The 12,870-nt window shown below is 42.7% G+C and overlaps 1 protein-coding gene across 1 annotated transcript in view; it reads right to left on the reverse strand.

Moving 5' to 3' along the window:
• Positions 1–12,661: 12,661 nt before the first annotated feature.
• Positions 12,662–12,870, reverse strand: part of LVRN (laeverin) — a 34,105-nt gene continuing 33,896 nt past the window's right edge. The window contains exon 20 of the mRNA XM_054285426.1: positions 12,662–12,808. Coding sequence (XP_054141401.1) covers positions 12,662–12,808 — 147 coding nt within the window. The remainder of the gene's footprint in view (positions 12,809–12,870) is intronic.

Here is a 12,870-nt window from a genome sequence, read left to right on the forward strand (position 1 = left end):
CCGCATCCGCCCGCAGGTGGCGCTGCCGCCCCAGCCGCGCGCCCCGCGCCCGTCCCGGCATTCCCTGCGGAGCCGCGGCGCCCTTCCCGGAGACCCCAGCCCAGGGAAGGAACGTAGGGTGCCTGGCTTTTCAGTCTCACTCCTCTGGGAAAGACTTTTTAAAAATAAGGTAGAATGTAGACGGTTTAGGTTTAATAGGAAAAAGGGCATCACTCAATCTGCTAGTAAGGTACCTACTCTGTGGGCCCTGTGAGTCTATCCTACAAATGCCATCCATCGCCTGTCTGCCATCAACATAGCTTCGGCATGGATATTAGCTACCTCTTCCCAACATTGTGCGGATACTTAGTTAAAATTTTTTATGTACCACTGCCTCAGACTTATAACCCCAAACACAACTAGAAATAATTTAAGATTTCTGGAGTTCCTCCAACCCTTCCCCACATGCTACCCCATCTCCCTCATCACCTCTGTGGCCTCTATCAGTTTACCCTGCACTTCAGGACTGTTGCCCCAACCCTGCCCCAGAGAAGATCTTCATTTCCCACTGCCGAAGGACCAGCACTTCTCTAAGATAAGCAGGAGTCAAAGCCTAAGGTTTCCTCTCTTGCAGCCGCTTCCTGCACGGCAACAGTCAGCGTGAGAACAGAAACCACAAGGGAGTGACTTTGTATTACCTGGGGGCAATGTCTTTTAGAGAGGTGAAACAGCCTTCAGCCAGTTTCGGAGGGAGGTTCCTGTTCTCTTCAGTAACCTGAAGAATGACAGATGTGACACAGTTCACAATGGGAGGCTTGACAGCAAATGTTTTAGTTCTGGGACTTGAGTATCATTTTGGAGTTGAAAAAGGAATTCTGTTAGCAGGCAATTAATATTTACTGGATGGGGGAGCCTGCTCTCCTACTGGACATTTGTTAGGGGTCCACAACTGAATAAAGAATGAAGGGCAGCACTTAAAAGAAGGCAAATATTGCTCAAGTTGGAGTCCTGGTAAGGATTTGCTTCCTACATTTCCTCTTGAGTCCAACCATAGATCTAGCATTGTTAAAGCTCCTTATGAGTATGCATGATTGTCATCCATGCCTGTTTTTTCACAGTTCATCAGGTTCAGGAGCAGAAAAGCCATCAGCAGCTACCAGTGTAAGCATGGAGAGATTCCATGCATCCTGTGGCAGTGTAAAAGTTTGACTGCTTTGACAACTAAGTCCCAACAGTTATCTAGAACCAAACACACAAAATCAGAGACCTCATTTTAAATACTAGCAGAAAAGAACACGCATCTTGTTCCACAGATGTGTTTCAAATGCCCTTGCACCTCAGCAAAAATATCCCATGCAGAGAATGTAGCAGACTTCTGCCTCCACATACAAATTTTAAGTACATAATGTTGAATTAGCATCTCCAGGAGAGATAAGAAAAAATTAATAACAAAGTGAGCAGGACTGATTATCCTCCACAGTGTGTTCTGAGGATAGATGGAAATGAGGGAGACACAGACACCCACTATGAAGTCTGCAGAACCTAATTATACAAAGGAAAGTATTCTTGGTCCTGAAACAGATTTTTTTCTTCTACCATTTTTAGTTTGACTGTAGTGATATAATCTGGGGGCAATGCATTGAACACTGTTCTCTTCCATAAAAATTTCAACTCTGAGGATAACCACCAATTGCACTCTTCCTCCCCCAAAACCTGTGTTCTCCCATGCTTTTTGAATACAGCAAGTACTTTTCTGGAGAGGGTCACTGATAGCTGAACATCCCATTGTGACTACAGTGTATGGCTAAGAACCGGCAATTTCAGCACAGAGCCTTGAAACAGTTGACCAGGCCAAAAACAGAGTAAGGGAGGAAGAAAATCAGAGGCTATGTTATATTTAGAGTATTATCCGTGACACAGACGTTTCTGCTCAGAGAACAATTTCAGAAGTTGTCGGGATTTGGAAGGAATTACATTTGTTTATGATTGTCATAAAAGAAATATTTTCCTGTATCTGTTTTTTCAAGAATTTAATATTTCTGTTTATGCTCCCTGCAGATTACACAGCTACATGTTTCAGCTGGTGTGAAATGTGGTGACCAGCATCCCAGACACTTCAGGCTGTTTGGTCTCAGCAGCCTAAAGCTAGTGTCTCTGCAGGGATTGCCAGAGTGAATTCACATTGTTTTCAAGTAGTATTTGTTTGTGCCATTAGAGAGGTTCTGGCTATGTGAGCATGTTCATCACCTTCACCAGGGCAAGAAGAGATGCTGCCCCTGTACCTTTAATCCCCCTGTGCACACACAGATTAGACAGACCTACAGTCGCACATTCCTCACAGCCCTAATCCTGCAGAGATGTCTGTGAGCTCAGGAACCAGCAGTCAATTTTGTGGCACATTCAGGTACATATCTTGGAATTCTACAGGACATCTGATGCCAGCCAAATTAATAGGAATAAATTAATCTTTCTCAGATCGACGATGGACTGAACTGTAAAGCTGTGGGAAGACCACTTGGCATCTTTCTGTGCCTTCTCTCACAGCTGTAAATGTGCACGGTAGTTCACAGGACAGCCTTAAGGCCAGGTAGGAAACACAGGCCAGATGAAGAAATAGAAATCATCCCTTGTAACTCAGCTGGTTTACCAGAACCCTGACAAACATGGTGACAGTACAATGGCCTGTTCTTTAACAGGGGTTTGGAGGAGCAAGTACATCCCTCTCCAAGCAAAATAACGCAAATCCTCATGAGTTCTCCCTCCCAAACCCAGACATTTTCTGCTGCATCTGGAAGTGAGGGCTCCTGTAGCTGAAGTTAAACAGTTAATTATAATATCATGTGCAATTTCTGGTTGTCATACAATAGGCAGAAGAGATCTGCCAGGTACTTACCTACCTTCTGAAAACCTGTGGTTCTGAAGGGTGTATGTTCTGTTCAGAGCAGACAGCAAGAGAGCAAGGAGGGTCTCCGTAATCTTAAAGTGCACTTCCCAAAGAAAGGAGGGGAATGGCACAGCCTGCATTTACTGCTGCACAATTCTTCTGATACTGGAAGTATGACATCAGCCCCAGAGAGACTGAAACAGAAGACAAATAATCAAAATAGTGCTCCCCAGAGAAGCAGGCTGAACACAGTGCCAGGTAACTGTCCTAAAGGACCTCACACTTTCTGTCTCATTAATTATGGCTTTTACATAGTACTGAGCACAAAGAGTGGAAATAAAGAAATTGGATAAACTGGGATGAGAGTTCTAATTTCTAATTTGCTTCTGTGAACAACAGAGCAAATGTATTTACTAGAGCTTTTTTTTTTTTTAAGGTAAGTAAAGAAAAATACCTTGTAATTTTGCAATTTTTATTTTAAAAATATTTAAAAGTGATGAATTTTAGGATGGGGATGTAGTAAAGAAATATTTTACCATTTTAGATACAATGTTCTTGATTTATTTCACTGTTTCCAGAACTCAAAAATAAATATGCTCCCCAGTTCCTGAAGTGATGTGCAACCTCGTGATTGAGCTTGCTGCCTTTCAAGTTTATTTGTTGCACTACTGCAGACAACTCAGCCTTCTCCTGATACCTTCAGATGCCAATTTTCAGCATGCTGTAATCACTAATGGCTTTTATTATTCCTCTCTACAACACTGCTAAATCCTAAGCATTTGAAACTGTTGTCTTACAAATTCTCCTTTTGTGGCTTAGACAAATAGCCCAACGTGTCTTTTTATCTTAATCAGCTGTACCCACCCATTCTCTGAGGTAGTTTATAATCCAGATGGAGGCAAGTAGATTTTTAAATTTACCATATTTTTCTTTCCCTCCAAATATGTTTAAACCCAAAAGTTGATACATAATTCAAGTAGCAGACCTTAGCTAGGTGATGCAAATGCTGCTAGACATGTATTCATGTGTAGCTACATGTATACATTTTGCTTCACAGAGTGGTTTGGGGGGGTTTTGTTGTGAAAAATAAACCAGAAATCACTCCAGGGAAAAAAAAGTATCACAGTATCCTGGGTACTGATATAAAAACAAACAAAAACCAAAAAACCTACAACCTGTTTTATTCTTATAGTTTTTCCAAGGCTCTTCTTTCTCCATATTCTACTTGATGAAGAAAACAGAATTTAACTCTATCAGTATAAAAATTGTAATTAAACTGTCTTATGCTTAATATCTCTTTCCCCTTTGCTAATTATTTTTGTGTACCTGAACTTTTTCTGAATTGCTTGTGCATGAGTTGTATTTGTTTATTATGGCACACATGGTAACATGTAGCTTGCAATCTGCTCAGAAAAACTTCTACTGCGTGCGTAGAAGGCTATAAGGATGTAAACATAGGAGGATTAAAATCTCAGGTGACATCTAGAGAGATTGATTTCAGAGGTGAAACTCCTGTGGGTTCCTCTAGGGACAAGTTTTCTCTGCCATGAGCACAGGACTGTAAATACACCTGGGTAGATACAATACAGATGTTCCTACCTGGGCAGAGGGAGGTGCAGAGGAGCTGATGTCTTAAATTTCTCTTGAGCTTTCAGGTCAGGCTGATTGCTCCTTGAACCCCCCAACACACTCTGCCTGCCATGTGCTCAGTAGGACCTACAGCGAGACAAATGGGGCAGCTGAAAAAGAAAAAAAACCCCATGTTTTTCAGTGTAATCAATTGATCTGTGATGCTCTTTCCTGTTACAAATATTTCTTCAGATCTCTATTATTTAATTGTTAAAATTTTGACAGAGTGCTGTTCCTCCCATTTTATAATTAAATCCCCCCCTTCTCCTCCTCCTCCTCTCTTTACCCTCATTTTTTCCAAACAACCAGGTTTATCAGGTCTTTCTGCCTCTTCCTGCATGTTCTAATTGGAAAGTCACTGTAAGGATGGGGTGGGGTAGAAGGGGCGGAACAGATAGGGGGGAGTACATCAATGTCCGTGTGATAAATGAATATGATTTGTGCTAACAATTGCAACTATATTGATATTTTAGAAAATATTTGTTAAAAAGTAGTAGAGGAAAAGGATATGTAATTAGTGTCACAAAACAGATGTTCTCAGATGTTCATGAGAGAACAGGATACCAGACGTAGTTTGAGATAAATAAAATCTCAAAATGGAATAGGCCTTGGGATAATTAGAGAATCGGCCTTGAAATGGACAAAATTGAAATAATTCCAGGTATCCATGAAATAATAAGGCTTACTTTTGGAATATAATGCTGGCTTCTATAACACAAGACTTGGGGCGCATGTGTAACCTGTGGGGTTGTTCAAAGGACAGTGACAATGATGAGAAGCCTTGGTCAGAAGCGACCACCAAAAAGCCAAAAGAGCACATGGCAACAACTGGAGCATGGGCTGTGCAGTATAGTGATGTAGATTTTAAGAATCGAAAATAGGAGGAGATTTACAGGAAAATACTGATGAACATATATATAAGTTGTGTTTGGACTCCTGTGCTTTTTGTATAGGAGGCAGGGTGAGAAAACCTGCCCCGTACTCTGACTGGTTTTGCATATACTTTATCCAAACCATTGCCAAATTTCTTTTTATACCTGCTTGATTATATTTGATTGTATTTATTTTATATAAAATTACCGCTCAATTAAAATTGCTGCTAAAATTCTAATTTTGTTGTTTATTAAATCAGGCATATAGAAGTTCATTCATAACATCTGGGAGATGATTGTAGTGGCCAAGATGCCCAGAAGAGAACATGCAAGAATTGTGCGAGGCACAAGGGGAGAGCAAACCAGCTTCCCTTTTCCAGAGGAAATGTCAGAGAGGAGTGGTTCGGGACTGAGCTGAATATGCTTTCTTCCTTCCTTCCCACTGGGCTACTCTAGGAGCGGAGGTGAAAGAGCTGGGAATGAAGATGAGCCTGGGAAAAAAGAAGAGTACGGGGATGGTTAATTTTTTGTTTTGTTTCTCATTATCAGAGGCTATTTTAATGGACAACAAATATTAGGCATCTATTTTAATAGCAAAAAAATCAAATTATTTTCCCCAAGTCAAGTCCATTTTGCCCTGTCCTGGTTCCACCTAGGCAGTTAATTTTTGCAATAATTGCAGGGCGAGCATGTCCAGGATAGTGATGTTATGGGTGTTATTCTGTACCACCACATCATTGCCAGGGACAGGGGAACCGTAGCAATGAGAACAAAGATATACAGACCTTCTTGCTAGCTCCAAAGAATATCATGTATTGTAAAGAATCAAGCCTTTCTATACTTGAAACTTAACCAAAACCTAACCAAAATAGGCCCTCATTTGCTGGCTGCGGCTGTGGTGGCGTCGTTCACTCATCGCTTTACTCAGCGAGCTCTCCTGACACTGTGCCCGAGTTTCTCCATTAGCTCCCGGCCATGCACCAGGAGTGGCTCTTCCCAGAAAGCAGCACAGTCCAGGACACAGCTGTAGGACTTCAGTGTCAGTAGTTCAGCCGTGAAGGCAGGGGCAAGAATGAGGGAGAGGTCTTTTTTAAAGGTTCCTAAAAGGTGTATTCTACACAGGATCCAGCACCATAAGACGCAGAACACAGCTGTGCAGGGATTTTTATACAGGGAAGGTCTCAGGGGAGGGTACAAATTTTTAGCCCATAGGGAAAGTGACAGGGAGGAGCATTGGGTGGGGTTCACACTGCTCAGTGGGTTAACACAGGGGAGGGGAAGAGTTCAAACAGGCCAATGGAGTTTCGGGTATTAGGGGATTTCCAGAGCAGGGGGCAGGGACAACCTCAGAAGGAGGAGGGGCAGAGAACATTCTACAACAAAGGGAAAATCTTAGGGTAAGATTGACAGCTAGGTGTGAGGGTGCAACTCAGACTAAACCAACAATGCTAGGGGGAAAGAAACAAACCCTTGGGGATAAAAACACACCACAACACTCTCTGTTCACGTGGTGTCCACATGTCTGCCAAACTGATCCCTGCCTCGCACAAGAGGTCACTATCAACCCACTCATCCCACTCATCCTGATGCCTTGATAAGTCTGACCTAGAACAGAGGCTAGACAGAGTTAAAGAATAAAGTAGGCATTTACTAAAAGGCCTCAATTAATACACTTTGGGCGGTACAAGAGCCTGGCCAGGGTTACAGACAAGATGGACCCAAAATAGTCGCAAAGTAGACGACCAGTCACGAGGTCTCACAGATTTATAAGTTTTGGTCCATCTGCATAATTGTCCAGTTATAACCCCAAGTTATGAAGTTACATCCTCCTTGTTTGTGTCTTTTCAGTTAACCATTGTTTATACTTTTTGGGCTAGGAGCTTATACCCGTTGTCCCTGGTCTCAAGGAAAAGGATTGTTCTGTCTACCTACTGTATGAAGAGAATCCATGCCAACACTTAACACGAAGCTCAGAGCTACACAGTAAAGCAACACAGAATCTGAAAAATACGAAAGCTAAAACTTAAGGCATCATTTCCTCCCGTTAGAGGCTCGACAAGCCCTACACCTTTACCCATAGCTGAACCCTTCCCAGAGTGAGTTCTGGTGAACACAAGTCAACAGAACAGGATTTACCAAAGGTGAAAAAGGTCTTTATTCCATAAGGCTTTTCTTATTTCCCACAGGGAAGGGGGTCTTTTCTGAAGAGGTCCCTTTCAGGCCCAATGGAAGGACGGGTCAGGTATTGTTTCTATGTGAATCTTTGCTTCTTTCTTGTACTGTCAGTCATTAGTATTGTTCCTGTTACTGTTTTTTCATATCTCATTGCTGTTGGCAGTCATTTGTTCATATCTCAACCTGTAATACTTGCCTCTTGTGCCTTCTCTCCTCTCCATCAAGCTGCAGAGGGAGGAGGAAGGAGGGAGTGAACAGGCAGCACATGGTTTGGAGTCTCAGTGGGAGCACTAAACTGGGGAGTGCTATTTCTTAACTACAACATGATCCTGATGATAGGCAGTAAGTGATCTAAGTGATCTCCCTGTCTTTCTCTCAACGTATGTGCTTTTTCCCCTCATATTCTTCCTGCATCACAATGGGTATCCCACAGCCAGCCAAGGTCAGCCTCTCCCTCTGCCTGCTCAGGTCCTTTTCTCATCCCATCACAAAGAAGGACAGAGAGTGACCCCCCAAAGACCAGAGCTCACAGCCCCTCTGACCCAGGGAAGGTTTCCACAACTTAAAAACCATAGCAGCAACAGTGGTTTTATTGAAGTAAGATATTGTGAAAGTGAAACTTATCAAATGGTTGTTTAACAATGGGTTCATTCTGTTATTTACTGGGCAGAAGATATAGTAATGATTCAAAGTTACCAATTCACAGTCTTAGTGCGCTATGGTACAAGGTTATGCATGATGTTGCTCACTTACCTTGGATTTTTTTTTTTTTTTCAATTTTTTTTTCAATCCAATTGCCTTGGATTGAAATACTGGTGTCTGATAGGGAAGGCAGAGCCTCCCTTGGAATGGAGAATGCAAACCCCGTCCCTCCAAATTATTATAATTTCGAAATTAGGGGGCTCTCGGGCGAAGATATGAGGATAGGAATAACAGTTCCTTACTGGTGTGTATAACAAGGCCAACAGAAGAGAGCAGGCAGAGAGCTGAGAGAAGGTTCACATAGGCTGTCTTATTTATGGGATAAAGAAGTTGGCTTACAGTCAAATACAAGCGATGGAAAAGGTGAAGGTGAGACTCCTTGTGCCCCCTTTATTCCCTGACAAATGAGTCTGCTGTTCCTGTGTTAGTCACATATTTCCAGTTTCCAAGTTTATGGCATCAATGCTCACCATGCCACCCTTTTCCTGCATGGGCTACCAGAGAACAAGTTGGAACTAGAGAAGTTTTAACCTGATCGTGGTCTAGACCTTTGCTTCCTTTGGTGTCTGAACCAAAGCGCCATTAGTTTGGCCAAGAGGTTGTGTCCAGACATCACAGCTGGCTGTGGAGGAGCCCCTGCACCTCTGAGCCAGGGAATGCAGAGATGACATCTCTTTTTATCTTTTGTGAGTCACTGCACAGCAGGAGTGTGGCAAGGCCACATGAACTCAGTTCATTTTTTTGGCATTTTAGCCCACATTCCCTTTCACTACCCTATACTCACTCTTCTGGGACTTCCAGCAACCCTGAAAGGAGCCGCAGGCTGCTCCAGCCATCTCATCAACGTGCCATCAGTGCAGACAGATGGCGTGGGGTTTGTGCCCGGCCCCACAACCAGCTGCCATCTCCTCACTTGCCTGGGAGGTTCTTGAGGTGCCAGGAGGGAAAGGGGGCACAGCCACCAGTGGGGAAGCAAGATAATTGTGCCAGGAGGTGCAGAGGAGAAGTTGGCTGGTGCTCTTGAACCTTGGCTTAAGCAGCTCTGAAGTCTCCCTCTCCACTGGACTTGGTGTGCATTCTTGCCAGCTCACGACTCTGCCCTGTCACACATACATACAGTATGGGCAGAGTAAGTGTAGCTTTGTGACTTCCAGTATGGGCAGCATAAGTGTAGCTTTGTGACTTCCTCGCTCTCAAGGCAGAGGGCAGGACTTAAAGCAAAAAGCTGGTCTGTTGTAGTGTGTTCGTTAAGTCCATTTAATTCCTCACCCATTTTATGTATCTGCTCCCCCCCATTTTGTGTAAAATAGTTCTGCCCTCCTCAGTTTTCCCGCCACAGCCCTGCCAGTTCTATTGTCAATCTTTTAGGTTATATAATTCCTCCTCCCCTTTTTCCCTTATATGTATGCTTTTCCTCCTCCCTGGGCCAGTCAATCACCCCCCACTCCACCTAGTATTCCAGAAGCTTCTCCTCTTTGGGGGTTGTGGTTGGCTGTGGTCCCGAGACCCCTCCCATACCTGGTACCTATTGGGCTCTCCACTATGTCATTTGTGTTAAGCTCATCCCCTCTTCTCCCCCTATTGGTCTTCTGTAAACCCCTCCCGGGTCCACCCCTTCCCCTTATAACCCTGAGGCACCTTTTGTTCTGGGTCATTTGCTGGTACGTCAGAGCATCCCTCCCTGGCTGGCATCGTGGGCTTTCCAATAAACCTATTTCGCCCCCAGCGAGTGTCCAGCTCTTTCCTTCTCGTCGTTTAGCAGCGATCCAGTCCGCAGCCAGCACAGCCTGAGGCCTTACGACGCCGAGGGGTGCTGGCAGTGCTGGCAGACCATGCAGCTGGGTGTCGGCCTTAACCTCAGCTAGCCGGACTCTGACCTTCTCTGCCCTTGAAGGCCAAATACACCTCGCTGCACTGGTCTTTTCACATCATATCTACTTTTTCCCCCCACTCAGGGCCTACTGAATGCATCCTATCTATCAAAGACACACAGCTATTTTTACTAGAAATTGCCCCATATGTGCGCACCTTCACAACTACAGGCCCCATGACACCTACACAGTCTGCATAAGTAGTATTAAAGCTCATTTTCTGATGTCCTGATATTCATTTCCAATGAAATTTTTCACCCCAATTCTCTCCTCAATAAAGCAGCTTTCTCAACTTTTCCTGGATTCGTCCCATGCACCTCTTCTTCCCCTGCTGTATTTCCCAGTTGTCACTGCAAACCTCTGCACTCAGCTTGTACTCAACAGCAGCAAGAGCTGCCACTGATACATGCCACCAAGTGCAAATGTGTGGATTCTGGAAGTGTTTCAGATCTGCTCCTACTCAGGCAGCTTGCCTAGCAATCACCTTCACCATTCTGCCTCTTCCATGAAAACTGTGCTGAAATTCTGACATATAGATTGTCACTGGGAGGCAGACTTAAGTCAGCAGCCATTATTTGAAAATATCTTCTTTTTTAAAATTCTTCTAGTAATCTTTACACATTGGTGATTCAAATTAAAAGTTTTGTTCAGTAGGATGAAGAAAAAATGACAAAAGCATGAAAGACTGGTTAGAAAGGCAGTGTGGTTGCTCATGGTTGGAGAGAAATGGTTTGAACCTGCTGGCCATAGGGTGAAGTTATGGGATGTTTCTTGAGCTTTGCTTAACCCACATCATGAGACATACAGTGACAGTGATTAACTACTGGAAATCACAGAAAATGCTGGTGCAAAACAGCTTCAATACTGGCACAGGTTCCCCAGGAAGGCTGTGGACTTCCCATCCCTGCAGGTGTTCAAGGCCAGGATGGACAGTGCTTTGAAGAACGCAGTCTGGTGGAAGGTGTCCCATGCCATGACAGGGGGATTGGACCTACATCATCTTTAAGGTCCCTTACAAAACATCCTAAAAAGTCTATGATAAAACCCCCGTAATTCACCACAGCCTTGACAGCTTCCCCTGCTCTCTCAGTCAAATTGAAGACTTGCAAGAATACATGCAATTTTCTTTGGTATTACTCTTGACTAGATCAAATGCTAAGAGATCAATTGTTTCCAGCACAAACTTGTATCATCCATATGGGTAATTTCCATACAGTAAAGGGCTTCTCATGCACTCTCAAAACAGTTTGAATTTTTCTTTGCAGCCATAGAAAGCAGAGGAAATTCAGTACAGTCATCATGGCAGCATTTTTCCTAAATGTATTTAGAGGGCACCAGTGTAAAATTCTTTGTATTAATATGTCTGGAGTTTACTCTTGTCTTTTCATAGATCAGTATTCTGATTTATTTTGTCTCCTGCATTCCCATGTAACAGTGTTTCCTGATCCATAACATGTTAACTGATCACCAGTACTGTAATTTTGTCACAATGCTGTTACCCTACAAATAAATTATTTGCAGGGACTGAGGATACCATGCTTTTTTTAAGCACAAGTTGATATGGTTTGCTAATTCTAATAGGCTGAATTCTGCCTGTCACCCCCAAAATGCTGTGTAATCAAGGTGACTAACCTTGTATCTACAGCAAAGGATTTGGAGTCTGTGTTTCTGATGGTTCCCTTCTAACTCAGTGTATTCAGTGATTCTGTGATCAGCGAGCACCTCAGTGCAGTTAGAACAGTGATGTTCCAGAAGAGTTAGTTTAGACTAGACTTTGCACACTGGTTCCATGGACAAAATGACCCTCAAATGTCACACACATCATCTCCAAGATAAATTTTAGCCAAAGATAATGCAGTTCATACACTCCAAGACCATTCTGGGGGCTGAAGCATGCTAAATGGAGATAACTAGCAGGGTCTCTTCAGAAGCATCTCCTAATCAAACACAAATGTAGACACCTTAAGTACAGATCTGCTGAGAAAAAACAAAGTTTGAATGACAAGGCATTAATTTCTTAATTAAAATTACAATTTGAGGATTCTGTAGTCCTTTCCTCCATACAGGTCTGAAGTAATTGTGAAGCTTATGTTTCACAGAACTATTCTAAACTATTGTCCTCTTTGCAATTTAAGAGCATAGAAGTGGAGACAGACAGGTTATAGACCACTGTAGAAATGAAACAAAACAGAATATAAACTTTTTCAGTTTCCTTATGCTATTTTGCCACAAATATGCAGCATACCTTTTATTTGAATATTCAGAAGAAAACCCCCAAAGTATTCAGGACTATATCTATATGTTAGATTATTAGCAATGCATCCTTAAGACCTCATTCAGGGGGAAATTATTTTAGATATAAGATTCAAATATGTTTATATCCTCTATTACTAAATCCTTGATTTCTTTGTGAATCATTTTATCCAGACTTTACAGTGGAAAGACAACAACAGCACTCATAAAAATGTGCTTTATGTTTAATTGCAGCATATAATGAATACCAATATGATAGTGAATCACATATAATATACTGGAAATTGTTTTCCAGGTCAATCATCTATGTTCTTCTCTAACCAGTTGGCAATTTTGATGAGCAGTTTTCTCCTTTCAATATTTTCAAGTTTTGCAGATTCCAGTAGCATAGTAATAGTCTCTCTCTCATCCTCTTCCAAAGTAGCATTGTAAAAAACCTGCAACTGAAGAAATAAACAGGGGCTTAGTTCACACACAGCTTCACTTGCAGCAAGCAACTGTGTGC

The sequence above is a fragment of the Melozone crissalis genome, unplaced genomic scaffold, assembly GCF_028551555.1.
Source record: "Melozone crissalis strain CALT ecotype California unplaced genomic scaffold, PUWL_Pcris_2 ptg000005l_1, whole genome shotgun sequence".
NCBI classification, from domain to species: Eukaryota; Metazoa; Chordata; class Aves; order Passeriformes; family Passerellidae; genus Melozone; species Melozone crissalis.